Source organism: Synchiropus splendidus, chromosome 8 (genome assembly GCF_027744825.2).
Source record: "Synchiropus splendidus isolate RoL2022-P1 chromosome 8, RoL_Sspl_1.0, whole genome shotgun sequence".
Taxonomy (NCBI): Eukaryota; Metazoa; Chordata; class Actinopteri; order Syngnathiformes; family Callionymidae; genus Synchiropus; species Synchiropus splendidus.
This window is the reverse complement of record NC_071341.1, coordinates 18183413-18206697: the sequence shown is the minus strand read 5'-3', so window position 1 is coordinate 18206697 and position 23285 is coordinate 18183413. Positions and strand designations below refer to the sequence as shown.

The following is a 23285-nucleotide window of genomic DNA, read 5'->3' as shown; positions in this document are numbered from 1 at the left end:
CTGATGAATGTGTGTGTCCTGTGCCGTGATCATCCTGAGAGCCTGTGTGTATTCTTTGTGTATCCCTGCCTGGTGTAACTGTCTTGAGGTGTGTCGTTGGAAATGTGATTACACCTGAAAATGAGATCAGTAAAGTGAAATCAGTGCCTTTTGTAGCTCTCATTAGTGAATATATCTCCCTGCACACTGGGCGATACGCTGAAGTCCATCCTGTCTGCTGACTAGAACAGGCAGACAGTCAACTCAACGCTTGACGATTTTTCTATCCACCGTCTACTCCATTCATACATAATTCATTGTGCCATCAATAATTCACCATGGTGACATTACCAATAATAACACAACAATACTTTGTTTTTGCTGTGTGGTTTGAATTGTGTTGCCTTGGTAACGGAGATGAAACAAATATTCCCAAGAGGGGTGATGGGAACATAGGAACGGGACAGAATTCCCTCCTGATCCCACTTAGTAGTGTTGTCACACACACTGCCTCTCTCTCCCTCTCTTCAATACACACTCATGGACCACACTTTCTGCGCACATAAAAAAAACTAGGTCAGATAATACAAACTCCTGAGGGGTTTTCTGTTTTGTCTCTTTAGGATTTCAGGGAAACTAATGGAGAGACTATTTTTGGGAGCCAAGCCTGCATCTCTGCTCCGTCTTCTCCTCCTCAGCTTTCTCAGTAAATAATCACCTCTGCATTGACGAAGAGGAAAAAACGAAAAAACATGAAGAGATTCTACAATTGCCATCTGAAGACAAGATCGACTCACCTCTGGTGTGTTCTTCTTGAACTCGCGGCTCAGGTCGATTAGTTTCTTTCTGGACTGTTCACTCTCGTCCTGTCTGTTGGCAAGCTGTGTGGCGGTGGCATCGAGTTCTTTCTGCAAGACAAAACATGCGGTGTATTAGATTCAAAAGAAAAGAGCCGCATCTAGACCCCTTTATTCATATTTGATCGACATTACAAGAAAACGTTATTAGGAAATTCATCTAGGGATTGAGACAAAGAAAGATTTAAAACCAGTTTCAGCAACAACAGGCAGACTATAGACAAAGGAACAACATGCGCCACAGGGAAAGAGCATACATGAACGCATGTATTTTAAACACACACAGCGTCAAAACCTGGTTGTTAAGGTGTATGACTGCCAAAAAAAGAACAAATCAACCATTGTCATTTCCATTGACAACTTCATCAACAGCTTTAATGTTGCAACGCCAAGAACAGTGTTGCCGTGTTCAAACCAGTCTTGGTTTGAAAACCAGATTTCCAAGGTCTAGACCAAGAATCAAACTCCAACCAATTAAGACTTGTTTTGAAAAACTGCCACCCACACCCCAACTGATACCATACAAGTGCACTCATTGACAACATAAAGAAAAAGGGAAAATAAGCGCTTCATCTGTCAATATTGCAGACAGGTTAATATTACACGCAAATAAAAATGAAGTAACTCTGGCAAACTGTTTTTCAAAATGACAGACTAATATTCCTTTGTTCTGTGTTCAATATGGTCTTGGTCACGTTCATTCTTAGTCTTGCCTCAGTCTGGGGTTAGGCAGCCTCGCCTACAGTATTAAAGAAAAAGAACTGAGAACGCTGCAGCTCCACTTCACCTTGCTTGTCTGCCTTGACATCAAGACGCCAAAGTTCACATGAGATATTAAAAATAAATATTGCTACGTGGACATTGTCCTGTGAACCTGAAGACGGTGGCATTGAGAAGTCCACCAACACCAGCATTCCATCCCAGCCTCAGTTTCATTTCTAGTTTTGATCGTCCTGCCAAGACGCCGCGTCTCTCCCCTTCACACAACAGCGATGGTACAAATATGAACAACAGGCGTGCGGTCCAGGCAGAGGCACAAACCATCCTCACCCGCATTTATGTTATTAATAGCCATCTGTAGGACTTGTTCCAGACGATGGGCTGAGCGCTGACATTAACAGGACGATCAGGACTTGTGAAGATGGTTGGAGATTGCCTTCAGAGCCAGGGCTGCCGGACGGCGTTTTGCTCGGATCCCCGCTCTCCCTCACTTGTTTTTTTCGCCTCCTAATTTTTCCACTCTTTAAAGATCACCCTATCACTCAATTCAAGCAGCCTTCTCCATTTAAATCCATCTCCTCGGCCTCACTCCCCCCTTTTCTCCTCCTCTCCCCAACCTCCTGTGAGGCCACCCACCCCTGAGAGTGATTAAACGCTGCTGAAGGGCCGTTATGCTAACTAACACACTAATCATTTAATACACACATTACCACAGGGGCCCTTGTGGCTCAGTATGCTGACAAGGTCCCAAAACACACTCACGCACACATGCCCACCTCCCTGCATCACTCACACCATCGACACACACACACAAGGACTACAACCCTCCAAAGAAAAAGTGTGATCAAGTACTAATTAGGAGATTTTCCTCCATCAGCATTAAGTTCAATTCCCCAAGCAGCCGTGATCTCGTTCTATCCACAAACCATAAAAAAATAGAACAAATGGACTTAGTCGACCGTCCTCTGTAATGGCTTTAATGCAGCAGCACAGGATGTTGGTGAAAAATAAATAAATAAATAACTGCTCACTTGCTTACATGCCATCTTGCTCTTGCTGCCCGTGGAGTAGTTGATGTAGCAGCCTGTCTGCCCATGGCCATGGAGCAGCTGCACTGAGCGTTAGTCAAGTCGAGCGTGCGCTTGTGCAAAGCTTTACTAAAAGAGGGAACCTAATAAATTTTAATCATGTTAAATTAATTGTCAAAAAACTGAATGCTCCAGTTCGTGCGGAGAGGTGTAATTGTTATATTGGTGAAGATTAGCCACAGCGGCAAAAATATATGGCCCAGCTGGTTGGACACACTAAAATAAACTTGGCAGATATTAATCATGATTGGACGTGTTAGGGCTTTTTTTTTTGTAGAAGTAGGACACATCAGCCGAATGAATTAAATAAAAAAAAAATGGAATGGAATGTTCCACTTCAGCATCATTATGAACTGTAGCCACATGAAAGTGAATTAAGCATTCTATTCCTACAAAGGAGGTTTTCTGAGGCATATCAAAATACCAACATTAATATCATTAAAACCTAAAATTATGCAGGTAGCGACCATAGTAACAGCGAGGCAAAAGAAGAGGTCAAGATTTCAGTGAATATAATCTAAAACAATATTGAGCAGTTTGTGATCTTGAGATGTCATGATCATGTCTGGTCAAGTAAAATTTTATAACCCACGTCCAGACTAACCTGTTCATTTACTCCATCACTGAAAAACGATAGCGACAGACAGAGCTTCTCCCGATCAATCTTTCTAATATAGAAGGCAGAACAATAAAAGGGACAGACAAAGACGTACAGAAAGATTTTACAATATCACACAATCCAACCAAAAACATGGGCATTTTCTGTTGTCAGATCCTTTCACAACTTCTACATAATGTTACAGACAAATACATTAGTGTTGAAGGTCTTAGATAATGCATACATACATTATAATCATAAAAACTCTGAATTTGGTTGTGCATTATTATATATAGCATAATAAAACATCTGGGGTGGGGGATCAGTAGCCCAGAGAAAAATTAATAAACAAATAACTTAAGAGGAAGGCTGAGAAAAACAAGGATAAATCCCAAGACTTGCCAGAAGCATACATGACTCTGGCAGACAAATGAATGGAAAATTAAAAGTTATGGCACCAGCTAATAGAGCAACAAGTGCAGCCTTGATTAAGCCTTTCACAGAGTACTTGTTGTGAGTTCTGGGGAACAGGCATGAGCTGAATGATGTGTCACCTGTCTGGCAGAGTGAAAAAAAAAGTCTCATGCATGAGCAGAAATGGTGACATGCCACATAAAGAAAAGCATGTGGATCTATGTTTTCATTTTACGTCAATGTAATTGGATCCTCCGGTAACATGTCTAAGCAGATTGTTCCACCCCAACTGGATATCAACTTGACACGTATTCTAGACCCATAAGCATTTTCAAAACACATAGAAATTTTACAAAACTGAAAATTGCACGAAATTACTTTACGAGAAGCTTAAAATAAACTTTAAAACGTATAGCTACAGCTGCACAGGTTTTCGTTCACTATATTGGGATTTATGTGGATTAATTTAAGTGTCATCTGAAGAAAGCCAAACATGGATTATGGACATAATTTCTAACATTCTAGTTATGATTAAACAACCTATTTATCACTTCAAACGGACAAAAACAAGATATTTTCACATTAACTTAAGCTGCTGATGGGTCACTTCACAGGGCACTAGCTTACTTCCTTATTTTTTTCAGTCAACAGATTTTTTTGTATGGTTTTCAAAACAGCTCCATCATCCCAAACTGTATATGAGAGGATGACACACTTTTAGCTGATGCATATTGGTCAGGTGATTCGAGAGCTTGAAAGACCTGGGTATGTGGGTTATTTATTAAAAGCAACTCTCATTCAAACAAGGGCCCAATGCCTTCGCTGTATTTGTCTACAAGTGCTAGTATGCAAAGCAAGAAAAAAAGAACAGACAACAACCAAATGGAGGTAGACAAATTGGGTTAGAATTTTTGTATTAACAATACGTTCCAATACCCTCAGATTAATGACATCACAGAATCATAAGTATAACTATATCAGGTACAGGGTACTGGGTTATCTCTTCAGGGGGTAAGGTTGCAATCCCTGGCGGCCTTGATTCAGCCCAATCCTCTTCCAATACCCAGCAGATATTCCGATGTATCACCAAATCCCCGTTCCAACAATAATTCTCAGTGCTAAGCTAAATAAACACATCGCACATGAAAGAGGATTGATTCACTGCCAAGTGGCCAAGTAATTATGGGCATGGTCTTGGTTTTTAAAAAAAGGACCCGAGCACACGGTGGGGTTTTGATTATGCAGCAAACTCTCTGCCCACATCAGCAGACATGGGCAGACTTTACACTCATCTTGCTGATAGAGCGTAACATCCAAAAGTGCACAATCCCTGCTCCCACCCCCCTGTTCACACACATTAAAATCTTACTGACCATTGGGGAGACCAATACATTCCCGTTTAAGGCACACATTATTTAGAGCGCGTGTCCTCATATGCAGGCACGCTGGCTTAAATAATTGAACACGAGATTTCGTTATTTGCTCGGCTGGAGGCTGACGTGATCGCGTAAATCACTAATAAAACTGTACTCAAATCAAACCTTTCACAATACATCCTCCCACAACGCCTTTCAGTGCAAGTTAAAGATCCCTTTAAAACATGAGCAGCGCTTTTTAGCTTTTCCACAGTAGCCTTGAATGTAAAACAAATCGGAGGCCAGCATCAGTTAGTCTGAAATCTGGGTCATGTCTAAGTTGATCTTATTCATTCATACCTCATTACCATTACACTTCACAAAAACTGTTGTAGGAATATATTTCAGAACGTCGCATCTAAAACCAGAAGAAAATTAGAACAAACAAGGATTTTTGAGAGGCCGTTCACTGGAAGTCACCACTTTTATTGAGATATGAATGGAAAAAATGTATGCTGCAGACGCAAGCATAGTAAAGTGAAGAGAATGGAGATTTTGTTAATAAAAAAACTTGTAAAAAAATGGCAAGGGAACACAAGACAACATGGGGCATCCCATCACAGAGGAAGAGCCGTGACTCATATCTGCAGTGTTGGGAAAGCTGCTCTGAAAACATTGGAAGAGCGACGGCTAAGCTGCTCTGGGGATGAATCCAGTTTGGTTAACTACTTCAAAGTCATGCCGCGTCAGCACTTTTCTGAGTGCGTACATTCTGTGTCACATATTTCAAACGACACAGTGTAAACTGCGATGTTGGAAGCACTAAATGATGGCCACAAAAACATAACAATATATTTCAAATAAAACTTGAGAATTCAAACTTGAGTGATACAAACCGAGATAGCAATACAGCAAAGCAGCAAGGAATTAAAGAGGATTACCAATAATCAGTAACTGGCTAGCTACTCATTTACAAAGGAAAAAAAATGACTTGATCATTAGCAATCAAACGTAAAGGGGGAAGTTAAGTAAGGTAAATTTTTAGGATCTTGACAACACCTAGAGGGGCCAAAACGTTAAAAGCAATCCAAGTCACAGATCAAACAAGACTTCTATTTAATGAACAGTATAAAGTCGGCACTTTTCAACAGGAAATAAGAGGGCGATATCACTCTCTGTTTTCCATCTTGAAGGCTAATTTTAATTCAAAGTGGTTAATTTCAAAATACTGACTCTGCCTTCAGAGACTCTCTAGTTTTTCTCCTCGCTGTACAACCATACATCCGCTTTCCCATCATTCACCATCATTCAGCCTGTCCTTCCAGCTGCATCAATCTTTCAGCTTTTGGAAGTTTCCAGGTCAATTGTTGACAGTAAAGAGCTTCATTTGTCAAGCGTCAAAGCTTGAACAGAGTGATCTTCGTGGGTCACGATATCGACATGGAGGTGATGTAGGTTTCACACGCTTTACCTTAGAATTAAGTAGAAATGAGCTAACTACATATACATGCATAGTTTGAACTGCAAGTGTCATTAAATGACTTGTGTTTGACACAGGTGACCTAGATGGTTTTAACATAGGGTAGCATTAACATGATCTGTCGATTGGTCATATAGTTGCTCATTTTGATCACAAAAAAATTCTGGGTGGATGAATATTCTGTCTTTGTCAAGAAGGAATTTGAAGAAAAGACAAAATAGGTTAATATTTCAAGGCTTGTGTATCCAAGGTAATAGCAACACAGAGAACAAGAGTGCAGCATGGCTTTAAATTAATCACAACTTTTCATACTTAAGTATTCAAAAACAGCACAAGTTAAAATGGTAAGCTGAACGAGCGGCATTCAAATCTTTTACTGAGGCTTGAATATGCAAAGAGAGGCGCAACACAAAGTGGCTGTAATGACGACACGATCGTCCTGCTTGGCTCTGCTGGACTGGCCCACAGCAGCGGTCCCTGTCCTGGTTCATTTGGTCGTCTGGTCAGCTGTAAAGACGATTGGAACAGATTGCCAACACTCCCTAGAGAGACTCCAACACCAACTCGGCCAAGAAGCCTCCCGCGCACGGCTCCACGCGCGTGTGCTCTCACATGAGTGCACAGACAGGAGACAGTAGTAACTTGGGGGAGCCCAGTTTTCCCACATTCCTCAGACGTGTGCTGGAAAAACATGAAGGCCGCCGTTTCATACGGTAGCAGTTGGCAAGAGAAGACTTGTTCACACCAGACTGTGTGTTTCAGCCAAACAGGAACAATAATTCATCATACAACCACTCTAATCATATGGAACAGTCACGGGTAAACAAATCCCATTACCACTGACCAGCCGACCGAAGGTGTGTGTGTGTGTGTGTGTGTGTCTGACTTCCAATGAAATTCCATCGACAGAGAGGGTCTTCTCTCTGACTAATTTGCTTCAATTACTCTAATGAGCCACAGGTGATGATACAGTGGAATGATGAATTAAATGCGAGGCACCAATCAGGCATGTCTGATTATGCCAATCACATCGACTAGAGAGTAAATGAGATAACAGGATACAGACGCACACTAATTGAGGTATCAAAACTTCATGGAATTTCTTGTGCCCTCATGCTCCAACGACACAGACAGATAGGCCGGGGGAATGACAACAAAGTTATTGTTGTGTACACAGACTGAAGTCGATCCGCAGCTGCTGCCACGGTGACCAGGAGTGCCAGCAAAGGAAGGCCTACCACACACAGATTTCCCTCAGATCTCATTCTCAGTGGAATAATTGGAGCTGTGACTGAGAGAATCGCTTTGTTTACACTTCGTCTGCAGTCAGACATGCCAAGTAGACTGCCATGTCTCCTCTAGTTCAAACACACTGGCTACGTTTACATGGACATAAATAGCCCTTAGCTCATAAACCGCTGCACAACTGAAAACCTTATAGTGGAAGTAGCGTGTATTAGCTCTTCAGAGTGCTGACCCCACGTGACTTTCAAGTGTTACAAATTATTCTAAAGTTTTAAAAGGACATCAGAAAATCTTAATCACATCAACGCACTGACATTTGTTTATCGTTGAGTCAAATGATCCAAGGTATATGATAGTTACTCTAAGACATGAGGTCTCACTCTCAAGTACACAGTCGTAGATTTGTTGGAGCTCACAGTAAATGCATAGCAGTACTTTTAAATATAATTTTCAATAAATAGAGTCAGCCGCACGGTGCAGTATAAGGTTTGCAAAACAAATGAAACGCTTTCATAAAAGGATGGCAACAAATGTTGCGCCCAAACGCTAAATAAATATACTTTCTGTGTTGACATTTCTACACTTGAAGGTATTCACAATGATAAATGATGTCCTAAGTTTAGATATCTAATTCAGGGTTTGATTCTCCTGTCTTGATGTCAAACGAAGACAAATTTAAAATTTGTCAACACTCAAAACCACTGCATTAATACAAGACAATATTTTTAAGGAAGAATCACGATAAATTAAATTTTAAGTGAAATCAAATATTTATTTCAATTTACCACTGTCCTTCCTGATGAGGGTTAGCAAGCATCTGGTTAGCTCACTAGATGGCAACAATGACTAGGAGGTAGGAAGTCATGTGCTTGAACACTATTAACACTACCAGGTTTTTGGAGCTATACACCGATCAGTTTAAAGTCGCAGCACTCCTTTCAGGCACAACAGTGACATAGTGTGACTCTATGATAACTTTTCTAATGGCATTACAAATCTTTCATGGACGTAAATGTGTCTGAAATTGTGTGTGTGTGTATTATAGGTGGGAATAATGGGTCACAAAACTACCACAAATATCAATAAACTACTTGTGCCCCATCACTCCCATCTACAGACCAGCACTGTGCTCAGCACATTTGAGTTAAGCAACAATCACTTCATTATTAGACCACAAAACTGAAGACACCTTTAAATTCAAACTATAAATGTTCATTGATTTCAGGAACCACTATATCACTCTGTTCTAGCTTGAGAGGAAAAACTGGTTACCAAAACATCAGTCTATCATGTGCACATTTTTTAAATGCATTAAATTCTTTAAAACATTTTGCTATCTTTACATTGATCTTCAGGACATGACTTAAAAATTCAAACTGGAGATATAAATACAAAAATAATGTTTTTCTGATTGAAATTAAAAAAAGTTCTGGGACCCATTGGTGCCATTCCTAATCTTTCCTTTCATCTGTGGCAAGTCTGGGGCTGTTATGTGGTTATGATAGTAAACAGCAAAGGCGTCTGGAGAGAGGTCTTATCTGCAATCTATAAAGCTTACCTTTCAAACTACCCCACCATTTCCCCTCGCAGCATTTCACCTCCAGCGCGGCTGAGTGGGCTCTGCACGCCAAACCTACTGTGTGGGGGTGGAGTCGCGGGGCGGCAGCTCAGTCAGGAGCGACAGCCATGCTTGCCACAACGACACGGTACATGCTCACAGATCACAGACCCGCCCCCTCAAAACAACAACACGATCGCAGATAACAGACTGCAATGCCGACTGCCTGTCTGCCATCATACCTTTGACATCACAGCATGCGGAACTTTGAATGTACCAGCAGACGCCGTTCCGAAAAACCACACAGGGTTTGAAGACACAATTCACATCCTCCCCAATCTCAAGTTCTGCTTCTCCTCTCACACGTAATCAAATCCACAAAGTTTCCTTTACCACAACCTAACAATAGCTCCACAGTGACAAGCAAGTTCTCAAAACATTTCTCGCCGCTCCTGTGTGTGCTTTTTGGTCTGTATGTATGTGCTCTCAGCAGCTGGGGGCGGGGGTCAACCTTCCACTCTCTACAGCCTAACAAGACGCTTGTAGTCCCTGAGCGTTTTGCTCCTTTTTTTGAACACAGATCCATATCTAACAGCAGCACTGGCGCTGTCAAGACTCACCTCACTGACGCTGACGGAAGCCTGGATCAAAAACAGCCTTTTTACACCGCAGCCTCGTTTGTATTGATCCATGTTTTTCTGCTGAGAGACTGGCTGTTGTTTTATCTCCCAAGCATCCATGCCTTAACTCTACAGAAGCTCACTGAGAGCTAGTCATTATTTTTGCCTGACCCATTGTCTGACAAAGGGTTTCAAAGGCCGGATCCTAAATACAAATATAATAAGACTATAAGACGGCTTCTTGCTCGGAGGAAGTGCGGCTCACTCGGTCTAATTTTGCAGAGCTTGAATTTAGCCAGAGGCCCGTGTCACAAAGGGCGAGTGGTCTGGAGTGTGCGATGGGTGGAGAGGGGTTTGGCGATATGTTCGGGTGTAATGCATTGGTGAAAGGGCAAGATTTTTCATCCTTGCGTTTACAGGGTGGAACGGCTAGGATATTGAGATCTGAGATAGGATCAGGGGGTAGTGAGCTGTTTCGGCTACGATAAAGGCCACGCATTACAAACAGAGCACAGACCGAGAAAGAGAGGGAGCAGGGCCGGGAGGTGGAGAACCTGAGGAAGTATCACACCTCTCATCCCTGAATTAATGCCTTAATACCGCCAGCAAGCCTTCTTTGTCAGAAATAAATTATCAGGGTGGGATGAGTGTTCAGATATGGAATAAAAATGGAGCCAAACCCATGGAGAGGGACAGCACCAATTAATCAACTGTGGTGAAAGACTGAAGCGCACACAAGTCTGGCAGACGACCCCTTTGAGGATTAGCCATAGCGAACAACAAACACATCCAACATCCGTTCATTTAATCCGAATATTAGAACCTGCATACCACAGCTGTGTAGTAAAGGGGTGAAGCTTTCAGCGCACAGTATAGATATGCACAAAATACAGCCATTAGGGCTTAACTGATAGTCACACCAGGGATTCTCCGAAGAACAGCCCGACTGGCCCTCTAGATTTAAGGACCCTAATTACATTTCACCAACTTTATTAAAGCCAAACTAGTTCTCTAAATTCGTCAGAGTGGACCATTTGGCCTGGTTATAGACTGTATTAGAAATATGATCCAAGTACAATTCAAAGATTCAAAGATTGCTAAACCTAAGCCGGTTCACTCTTGATGGGCACTAACCAGCACCAACCGCTCCCTGCAAATAGACAACCTAAAGAATAACGGCGCATGACGCCATCAAATAATCCAGCAAACCGCTACGTCTCCACTGGATGTTCAGAGTATCCCACAGAAAATCAGTTAGTCAAGGCGGTGACTTACAGGGGCAGGGGGTTGGTGCAGGAGCAGGACAGCCAAGTAACTTTATACAAACAACGTGAACAGCAACAATGATGCAAGATTCAGTGAGTTATTGGTATCAGACTGAAGTTATTCTGGTTTGAAAAGAAAAGTTTTACACAAATTTGTGTTCTTGATCGACGTCTCTGTTGAGCTTGTTTCCTCAACTCATTTGGGATGTGCACAAGAGTGTGCACCTATAATCGTCATCAGCTGCTCATTATCAGCAGTACTGTGCCAGCAATTCTCTACTAACAAACATCTGTTGCCATGGTTATAATGTGATAATTTTTTTGGGGGGTGTACATAGTGAATGTGGGGAGCACTTGCTATGAAGAGTAAAAACTCGGATGTTACTGCTACATTTGAATCGGTAACAGGTAATTATTCCCAGACTAAAATCACTTCCCACTAATCTCTTAGAACAGATACACTGAATAAACATACACACCAGCTAAGATTTCCACTAACCTTATCTGTCTCGCACACTGTAAATGACCTCTTGACGTTGAGGCAAACTTACTCTAACTTTATTTAGATAATCTGCTCAGAATTAAATTTAATTGGTCATAATTCACTTACGCTTCCATTCAAGGATGACTGGCTGCTTTATGCTATTGGCACAGATGCGTCACTCTCATGTGCCTCTGGTGCTTTTCTTCTCAACAAAGTCTTGCTATCCGCCAATTTAACGGTGTCTATCTGTTGGATTGGGTCATTTTCTCGATGCCCAATAGTGCCATGACAGCGCGAGCTGTGGCAAAGCGTAATGAAACAGCATGTTAGCACACATGTATCCAAACGCCCCATTAGCTTAGACCCATCTAGAGCCTAATGTGTCCAGCCTGCGCTGTCACCATTTTCTAGCGCGGCTCGAACTTGACTGAGTTTGACACACATGGTCTATATCATCAACATCAACAGAGCGTGTCCCGGGGCCAAGTCTTACTTACTTATGAGCAAGACTTTTCTGCTCTGCTTGCAACGACTTTTGAGAGGGAAAGGCAGCGAAACAGTGAGAACAGGAGAATCAGCATAGCTAATCCTTACAGCAATGACAGAATAATTAGCTTGCATTAGGCTCAGTAATGGCTTGTAATTATATCATTTATTCTGTGTTGAGAGAATGTGATAGTAAGCCTGAACAATGAAGGAAGAGAAATTGAGCTCAGTTGGAAGTAGGATGGAGCATGTGTAAGAGCTCAGGCTCTTTTTATTGATTGATCCAAACATCAAACGAACCACTAGAGTAATGGGGGGGAGTGAAGGACAGCTAAAAGCTATTTGGAGCCTTCACTGCATAAAAGACTTGACCTGTTCCGCACAGCCTACATATCAAAACCATCAAACAGCAATCAATAGACCAAAGCGGTCAACTCAACAAACCGTCACCCTACTAAAACATCAAACCCTCAGCCCGAGCGTCGGATGATAGGCTACACTCAGCTTATCCATTACCATCAGATAAAGAGGAGATAAAACACAGAGTCTAATCCTTTCATGTGTCGTGACAGCCACAGCAGCCTCCGAGGCATTCCTTCAGTCTGGCTCTCAAATAGTTTTATGGCAGAAGGCAGCCATTCACTCAGCCAGTCAGGGCTCTCCTGGTCTGTTTGTCTTATTTCACAGTTTACACGCTGTTTTATAGGTAGTTATTATGGTCGCCATGGTGATGCCATACGTCTTTATGGTCTTTTCGGTCTCGGGGCAGAGAGTGCAATAAACAAAAGACACACACACACACACACCCAAAAACAAAGACTCACAAAAACACACTCCTGCTGTGAAAAGGTCTCCCGTCCCTCCCTTCCTGTCTTGCTCTTTATCAGTCTTTACAAACGCCTCGTGTGAAACATGGATCAGCTAACTTGGAATCGTCTTGTCTCATTCCACATCTGGAGCTGATCAGAGGGCCTCCTGGAAGTTGAGGCCTCTGGGCCTATTAATAACCATACCGCTGAACTGTGGGTCAGACAGCAGTCAGCGGATGATCCCTTGTCTACTAAACACACAGACCCTTCCCCCTACCCTTCCTCAAGAGGACAACTCTCGCTTTTAAAATATGACCGGCAACATGAACAGATTCTTTAAACTACAGAGCTTTTCCATAACTTCCTTGTGGATAGTTCGATTCAATAACAAATATGGATGTTTAACAATAACATTGAATTATAAAACAAAAACAAGTTGAAATAATAGACAATTAACAAGAAACTCAGCAACAACTCCATATTATTTTCCCATACAAAGTTTCGAATTCACGAGTTTTCATGAAAGTTGACCGTGTTTCATGAAATAGCGGTGTCAATCAGATATGGTGCCAAAACACAAAGCCAGGGGCTAAACAAAATGTTAATAGTTGAACAAGATATACAAATCAAAACTGAAAGCAAGAATAGTCACCTATATTAAATGTCCCTCTGTTTCGTGTCAAAATACAGAAACAATGCTTCTTCACCACAGATTAAAGCATAGTGCCGCTTCCTCATCTTACAATGATTTTACGTTTTCAGATCAATTTTAAATGTCAGCCAGAAAACAGTCTATCGTACACCAAAGCTTGAACACTAATCATCTATGGCTTTAAGTGAGCTTCAAATGAGTCCTTCATTTTGAACTATGTTTTTTAAGCTCTTGTGGACAGAGTGAAATGACTTGCCGAGCAGGATTTGGCCCCTCGGCCCCATTGCACAGTGGTCAAAAACAATAAAGACAGAATTAGTTTAGGAAAATTGTTTTGAAATAAATGAACATCACCAAACAACAAACAGCCAACAGTGAGTAACAGCACTGTAAAATGTGTCATTTTGTGCTTCGCAATTTTGATAGCGCTCAAAACATGTCCATATTATCAGCACAAACACAGCTCCTGATGGCGATCTTGTAAGCACAATGTTTTCCACGGTTCCACAGTCAACACCACAAGTTCAAGTTCAAGGAGGCCAAACCCCAATAAAGGAAAGACAGATGGTGAAGTCATCATCTGTTTGTTCTGAAGGTTAGACTGGTCAGACAGACCAGGTCAGCCAGGGGTCTGCGGGGTCACCACCCCCGTGAACTTTGGCTCCAGTCTGGCAGCTGTTGGGGTCAAAAGGGTTGGGGGAGGTTGAGGTATCGGCTGAGGACATTCAATGACTAGCCCTACTCCGAGGGCTTAGTTAGACATAAGAGAAGGCAAGAATTATATCATTTAGATCACTGTCAAGAGTAGCACAAACCTTGTGAACGACATGATAGCCTTTTTGACTGAGTAACTGTAGCTACTACCAGTAAAAAAGTTTTCTCTCAGCACAATAAGCAAGCTTACAATTTCGGCTGCCATGAACTATACCACTCATCAGCAATAAATGCATATACAGTGGCTGTAACAAAATTCTTGCATATTTGCGACAGCGCAAGTAAATCGACCCTCACACAGCCAATCTGTCGGACTGTACAGTCCACTGGAGTTTCACATTAAACAAAACAAACAAAACGCTGAGGCATCAGACTGACCTGTCAATCACTGAGGTGTGACCCACCCTGACTCTGAAGGAGTGTGGCGGAAGCAAACACGCTGGCAAACCCTTTAAAGAGTCGGGAGAACATAAATATTCTCTGGCTAGCCCGAGCACTGAACCCACTGCGCTATTGTTGTTACGTGTTATTAGCCACCTTGTAAATTTACAGGCTAAGCAGTCATAATAAGCGTGACATCGGTGATGGGGGGAGTTATATTACACTCGGATAAATTCCAGTATTCTGTCATAGTTTCCATTGAATTGACTGTACTGTAATAGCATATTTATTCAGTTCGTCCATGGCAAATCCTGGTAATATCATTGCTTTGATAATAATTATAGTTTTACATAATTAAACCTTCACCTTCACAAGCTTTTTAATGAAAAAAGAGATGTTCTCCCCTAACATCATGAATAATCGTGACTCTGTTTCCAAATTTTATCAAAATAATGACTATCAACTTTGCCCCAGTCGTGCAGCTCTAGATAAAACTGCGAATAAAGACAGAATTTGCTGCAGCACTGTTTACCTGTTAGTCACTATATTAAAACAATATTGACTGTGCTTTAAAGAAGGATGTAGAAAACCCATGTGTAGGCAACACTAGCAACACTATCTGTGACATAACCATTGGCAAAAGAATACAGTTTTTATTTCCTTTAACACTATGCAGTGACTGACGGAAGTTACAGTATTTGCAATTATGAGGATGACAGAGTAGAAAATCTGGTTCTTGAGACAGACATGTTGGATTTTTATTTTTCCCTTTATAAGTGATCATACTTAGTCAGCATTAACAGATACAGTATAGCAGACTGATCAACATTCTGTGAACAATTTTTTTTTTATCCAATACAAAAAATGAGCCTGACACACACTCAGACACACACCTGTGAATACAGGGTAGTTGAATCATCATAATGAGTGGTAGTTTTCTGCTGAGCCCAGCCAGCAGTCTGTGTTATTTTTAGAGGGCTGACACAGAAGCAGGCCGTCCATTTACTCTGTGAGCTGGCAGGCTGACCATCGCTGCTCTGGCTGCTTTTAAACTACCAAAATGGGAATGATCTCAACATAAACACTGAGAAGGTGTGGACGCTTGCACAAATGATGGGAATATCAAGACGCTTCAGTACAACTGTAAGGTCCATTTTCCATACTTAAATTTGGTGCCAAACTATTGTGACTCCAACTTGTGTAACAAAACATTCTATTTAAAAGATCATGAAAATGACCAAAATGGTGTTTTTAATTCGTACGGGGAGACGATTAGACACATAGGTGTTTAAGACGGGAGTGTTCATCATGCTGTTCCAGGAAGCAGAGTGGAAAGTTGAAAAATTGTGCCTGTGGTGCCCCTCAGCAGAGTCTGTGCTGAAACTGCAGGAGCAGCAATAATGTCCTTCTCTGGCTACACAGACCCACACTGAGTCACATTCACATGATTGTTAAACCTTTCCACTAAGTATGTATCTGCTCCTGCACATATTGAACAAACGCAAATGTTTGGTAGGAACATGCGAAAGGCAAGTGTGCATCCTCCACTGGCGAGTACAAAGGGTTGGAACCCACGGTAAAGGTTAAAGGCGGCTGATGATGGATGGTTTGATCCTGAAGGCCCACTATGGATCCACAAACTGGAGCCATGATTGACATTGAAAATCACAGCGAGGGAGGCTTTTAGTGGTTAGCAAGCCACATCATAATTCAATCCGCTCACCATCAAAGAGCGCCAATATCATAATTCAATACCAAGAACCATTAGCCTGCAGTACACCGATATCATAATTCAATCCTAGGGCCATCAACTTTTGCCAATATTATAATCCAATACTTGGACCATTAGGACACACCAATAGACCTATTAGAATTCAATACCTGAGCTGAATGATCTAACTGGACATCGATACTGAAGTCATGGGATTGAATGGGATCAGGGTGGTACATTTAGCTGCTTGATAACAGTGTGAAAAACAACACTAAAATTAGGTAAGGCAAGTGGTTCACCAATACCTTGGCTCCAAGAGACTGACTAGGCCACAGACTGTTTGCGGCACAAATACATTTAGTTGGGCGTATGCAGCAAGACACGTTTATGGAACAAAATGATCCAACGAATTAGCCTCAAAGCCAACAGAGCGCTCAGCGAGACTTGTCAATTTTTTTTCTCCACACTGGGGGCCCCAGTGTCCGTCTGTAGTTTGTCTAAATTATCACATGGTGGTACCTCATGGAAATGAGACTCCATTTCGTTTTCTGGTCGGTTGCTCCTGTTTATTTTTCCACGTTAACGTCTTGTTTAACTGTTCAGAACACTGCAAAGCTTACTGGGATCAGACTGCTGCTTCACCTGTAGCCAATCCTGGTGCAACCAAATCTCTAAGACATCTCAATGCCAGAAACATTTAAATACCAGTTCAGTTCCAACATCATCCTGAAGGCAACAAAAATACGCTGGGGGAAAAAAAAAAACACCCGCGGCCACAATAACAGTAAAAGTTTAATTTCTTCTGTGACATTTGAACCATTTTCAGATGATATTCACTATTAATTATGAGAGTTTTACTTGAAAGGAAAGTCATCTGTTGCCGAATATGTTCTCATGTTGATACTTTGGGTTTAACTTATAGTGCTATATCCATATTTGGTCCCTAGAAATACCAGGAATAACAAGAAAATTATATTTTACAGTTAAATGAACAGGTAGTTGGAGAGAAAAAAAACACATTACCTAAAATGCAAAACTGGTTGCCAGATTTCACTTGACAAACATAAAAAAAAAAAATCACTCTGTTTACACAAGCAACAGATCAAACCAAACGAGTGATTCACAAACACTTATGGTGAAATCCCCAGAGCAAACCAATTAATCACCAACCCTATCATCCATATAGATAGCACATTACAAGGGCAGTTGAGACTACCCAGAATACCTGTACTTCAGTTCAGTCTTCCGATTTGACTACTTGTGGTGAGATGTACATAAATTGATTTCGTTATGAAGTCATACTTTTAACATTTGAGTCAGACATCAACTCTCGGAGTGGTGTTTTAGGGAACCTGCTCTCAGGTGAGTGACGATGTGAAAGCACAGCGAGCCAATAATCTGAACCTGCACTCCGCAGTGCAGAGCATGATTCATGGAAATAAACTTGTGCACACTCAAAACGGAAATATAGGTTTGTGTTTTCAAGTCTCGTCAACAAAAGACGTCTTCAGAAGACTAACCGTAAAAAACCCTCATCTCAAGTTAATATTTCACGGCAGACTTTTGCAAAATGTCATTTTTTGAAGCATGTATTATAGGCAATATTAACTTGAAAACACTAATTCAGTCCAAGTCACAGACCTGTCAAAGTTCATCAATATCTTTACCAGATGAAACTGCTACACACATTGAATACAATTCTTCAAGGAGTTTACGAAAAAGAAAATCAGCTTCTTCCTTCTGAACCTTTCAAAGACGTGTATTCAAGAGCTGCAAAATTTCACCATATTGAACCAAATACTGATAATAAATGCAAACTAAGCACTCGCTACTACAGCAAATCATGTGATCATGAATATAGCATAAGTCCAGCAACACCAAAGACCTTATAAACTATGGGATACTCAATAGATCTAACTGAAAGAGAAGCAAGCACCCAAAATAATCACCAATTAACATTTATTACCAGAGGTGTGAAATGTCAATTAAAGTCAGCATCATTCCAACAGATACACTCATGGACACAGATACCAGCGCTGGTAAAAATAGAGGATTTTAAATACATATTTATCAACTTTTATGTAGCAGGCAATAAGAAGAAACCAAACCCCCAACCAACTAAGTGACACGTACTTCAGTTCTGCTATTAATATATTCTTGACCTTCTGCCCTGCCATGTCATTTTTGGAATCCCCCCTCAAGGGAGATCAATAAAAAGGTATATCATATGATATGGAGCTTAACAGCATCATTTATAAGACAAACTTATCGCCAAGTGCCCACTTTAAAAATGAATTCTTTAACTAGTCAATCATCAGCTCAGCCTTTTAGCAATTCATTTAAGAGAATCTGTTGACACACTTGGAGCTCACATTGCCAAGTTCAGATAGCGCACGTAGCAATGTGAGGTTTGAAAATTACTTTCCAACATAAACTGGCTGCAAGGTTTCCCACTCCCAAGTGTAGGGAACACTGTATCAGAGGGCAGGCAGTGCAGGCCCGTATTGAGAATAATCCACTGATAAGGTGTAAGGACAGATTTGTTTTCAGTCTGTAACTGCTACACATTCCTCGGTTGCACAGCACGAAAGAACAAACCATTAACCCAGAGAAAATAGGACGACAGAACCCCGACTGAAGCAGGCAGAGGGCAGACCAAAGACCTGACGTGCACTCGTCCCCCCTTCTGACTCATGCTTAGTCGCTCAACACCCACTGACACACAGTGAAGCCACAGTCCCACTGCCAGGTTTTGTCACTGGGCAGAGAAGTGGTTGGCTACAGTAAAAGCATGACGTGATGCCCCCCCTTCCTCCCTGCTCCCCCAGCCTGTGCAGCAACAGAGGGGTAAAAATATCCCACCAGCAAGTTCAGACAACCAGCTCATAAATTAACAGTAAAACTCCTGCAGACAACGGCGGGCCAGTCGCTGAGAGATTTAAACCACGCAAGTTGCCACTGACCACAGCGCTGGGATCAGTTTACCAAACCCAGCATCTTAAACCTGCCGGTGAGGACGGCAGTAAATTGGAGACGCGTCTAATCAGCTGTCCACTCGGGGGGCCATTTTTCAAAAATGACAATTGGAGCTCGGTTCCTGGATAAATTATGAGGTGACTTGGAAGCTATTCGGACTAAATTAGAAACAACAGGAATCTTGTGGGCTGAACGACATGGCCCAATTCTATAGCATATTAAAATCATATCAGACGCATTTCACTGAAAGAGCACTTGCTTTTTTTATGACAACGTAAAAACTTTAACAGGGGAGATGGCATGTAGAATATGTTTCTTAAGCAAGCATAATCACACGCTTGCTACAGATCGGAAATTATGACGTGATATTGGAGCTAGTAACCAGCATATAGCAAAACCCTTTCTTTGATTTGTTTGCGGGAAAATCTTGGTGAACTTAACAAAATACAATTGTCCAGGTTAACACCAAGACAACATCATTATTTGTGTGAAAAAGGAGTGTTCAGTATTTTTTTATGGCCAAAAGTGCAACTTATTTTGTTACACCCTTCATTTACAGCGTTCTGAAGATATTTTTCAATTAGTTAAAAATGTTTTTAGCTAGCTTTTGTGCATATTTTCCAGTGGTAATGAATCTGAAGAATTTCAAAAACCGTGGTAGTCGGCATGCAAGAGGAAAAAGAAGCGAGTAAGCAAATTCCACTATTAATCACATTACTTTATTCATCACCGCAGCAGCCATGGGACATCAGCGCTCCATTATGTTCCCATGTGACACACAACTAAAGGTTGTCATATTCAGACTTATTCTAATGTTTCACAGTAATGTGTTTACATTTTTAAAAATCTGTGCCGTATTTTAAAAATTTAAACCCAAGTACACTTTAAAGTTGCAGTGAGTTGTAGAGATAACTTTTTAAGTACATCCGTGATTAACAAACACGAACATTTACACACACTTAAGAGGAGACACAATGTTCCGGCAAAATGCTCTACTGGCTCAAAGAAACGGAAAGAAACAACAACAGGAGAGAAGAGTGATGATCCCCTCGAAAGAAAACTCTCAACTCCCTCAACTCTGTAATGGACGGACAGGGATTACAGACGTTAAAACCTCCTCCATCTGTAATTCACTGTCACCCTGCCATCATCTCTGAATCACTGATCCATTTTGCAAGTGTGCGAGACCTTGCTAAAAGCATCACTGTTGCACCCATTTGTGTTTGAAGTGGTGGGGGGGAACGAGGAAAAAAAGCAAGCACAGAAGGCAAGTTAACAGCTTGCTACACTGTTTCAAAGCACTCGCTGTCCTGCAACCGCCACCTAGCCACTTTCTCACGCAGGATTGGGATACACTGATCAAATACCATTTTAATGAACATCAGCAGTCAGAGCCTGAGAAGAGAAGCTATGACGGCTTAGAGCTACTGACAAAGTTACCTCGGATTTTCATCATCATCAAAAAAAAAAAAAAAAAAAAGGTTTCTTTGCGGGTGCCTCTACACAGACAAACAGAGTTAGCGCACAGTGTGAGCTGTCCATTCGGTCACAAGTCAGAAGAAAACGTGAGAGCGTTTGTCTGACAAGGCCATGTGTAGACCATGATGATATCATAACAACTCCACATTATCATCAGAAGCAGATAAGAAACAAAGATTCTCGTCTGAAGGCTTTCCTCCCGGAGCCCCTCAGTGGGAGTGAGAGTAAATAAGATGTCATCAATAATAGACAGTGAATGTTCTGAACAGTTCTGCACACGCACGCGGACGCACACACACACACACACAGCAGCTCCAACTGATTCCTATCCTGCAGACAGGCCTGCCAACCGCCAGCCTTTTTGCACACGCTCAGATTCACTGTCCTGACTAATCGCTTGTGATAGGGGCCTTTGCCATAATTACCCAGGGCCTTATCACAAACTTATGCGATGCATTTTTCATGTCCTGGCTGCTGGCAGTGCCTTCACTGTCCGTGCTGGCAGTCAATCTATGAAAAAGACTGATCTCAAACAAACTCACACACATTGAGAGACACCAGTTCAATCAGGGAGAAATGGGTGAAAACAGGGTGAGAGGGCCAGAGAGGGGAGAGGAAAAGTATTTTTTTTTTTTTAAAGCAGGCGAGAAGGGGGGCGAGGGGGACGGACAGGAAGAGGGTGGGAGATAAGATAGTGAGTAAAGAAAAAGAGAAAGCTTTTTTTTTTTTACATAATGCATGAAGAAGCGGGCAGGGGTAGGAGGACCAATCAGGATCAAATAAATAGAAGAAGTGAAGCCTTGATGATGTGGCATAAGTGCAACACAAAGCCCGCTGGGAAGACTTGTTCACTGTCCTTTTGTCTCCTCAGTCATCGGGGCACCATGACCTAAATAAAAGTTTAAATCCCAAGCCGGCACAATTTAGGAAATCATGTTATGAACAATTGAGCCTGTCTACATAATGCAATCATATGTAAATTAAGACGGCAACTGGGCTACTAATATTCATAAACGGTGATTTGAAATTCAGCAATGCACATGAAATGCCAAGGGAGGAAAAAAAACAACAACAGTGCCATTGTCTCCACGTCTTGTGATAGGTCAAACACGCTCTAATATACAGGGCTATATTCACATACACGGAAAAAAAAAGGCCCAGTATTTTCCCCTCAAAACCTGGTCCGGTGCCATGGAGCTCCTCCGTGCACGTCCAGACCGATGACGTGCGTGAGGACCTGGCCGATTCAGGAGTTCATCCTCACGAGCAAGGTCAGGTTCAACCATTTCACTTGACCATCAAACTCTTCATAAAAACCCACCTCCGTGTGTAATTGTCTCGCGGAAGACAACAGCCGCACGTTCGGATTGAAAACTGCCAAGTTCGAGTAAAACGTCACATTAGTTTTAAATTCTTCAAACCGTTAACTGATACCGTCGCCGGTATTTGCCCCGAACTTGACAAATTTGGGGATAAAAAGCATAAAAACAAGAGTGGAATCTGTGTGTGTGTGGCTCGCCTCTGTCACCACAGCGCCACCGCACTTATTTTCTTCTCCCCCAAATGATCCAACCTTCCAGCGGCTAAAGCGTCGGGCTAACTGGCTACTCGCTCCGGTAAAAGTTGAAGAACAGGCAATAAAGATAGCTAACCCAAGAGCTCTCCACTAAAAGCCGAGTCGCTGTGTTAGTACCAGGGCAGCCGCATCCCCGCGGCGTCGCCCCGGCTTTGCCCAGTCGCAGTGTCCGATCGATGTGGAATTGAACAAAGAGGATCAATTTCTGATCAGCGAGAGAGAGAGCCACTTTCATCAATGCGAGGAAGAGCTCTCCAATTCTCCCCCGAAACACCTCCGAGCTGGCCGCTCAAATAACAACAAAACACGGCCACCGACGGAGGCGAGGCAGCCGCGACGAGAGACGGGTCGAGGGTTCTGAAAGAAGCCTGGACTGACCTGTAGTTGCTGTAAGTCAAAGCGCTTCCAATATTGAAACATCGATCCTGCATTGGCCGCCATCTTGAGACATATTGAGACAGGAATGAGATGCTGATAGAGAGCGCGGGGGTTGGAGTTCAGTGGGGAGGACCGGGCGGCCGCAACACCCGGACCGGATCAGAGAGCAAGATCACTCAGAAGAGCGGACTGCGTACGGAACGGAGTCACTTTATGCGTGTGTTACCTTAATAACGCCATTATAATTGCTTAAATAGCATTTTATCAACATTCAGTTATTACAGGTAAATATCGTATTGGCTCACTTCTTTTCCCCCCGACACATTGTTATCCCTTAATTATCTATAATCATGTTTTAATAAGCTTCGTGACAACACTAAGGCGATTCGGCGAATTTTGAAAGAAAAACAAATCCACCACAGGGATCTTCTAATCGAAGACGTTACAGCTCAATAAGGTT

The 23285-nt window shown here is 42.0% G+C and overlaps 1 protein-coding gene across 3 annotated transcripts in view; it reads right to left on the bottom strand.

Moving 5' to 3' along the window:
- Window positions 1-22965, bottom strand: part of cux1b (cut-like homeobox 1b) — a 66211-nt gene extending 43246 nt beyond the window's left edge. For all 3 annotated transcript variants that reach the window (XM_053872072.1, XM_053872068.1, XM_053872069.1), the window contains exons 1-2: window positions 22826-22965; window positions 777-887 (exon numbers count right to left, since the gene is read on the bottom strand). In XM_053872072.1, coding sequence (XP_053728047.1) covers window positions 777-887; window positions 22826-22888 — 174 coding nt within the window. In that variant the 5' untranslated portion in view covers window positions 22889-22965. The remainder of the gene's footprint in view (window positions 1-776; window positions 888-22825) is intronic.
- Window positions 22966-23285: the final 320 nt, after the last annotated feature.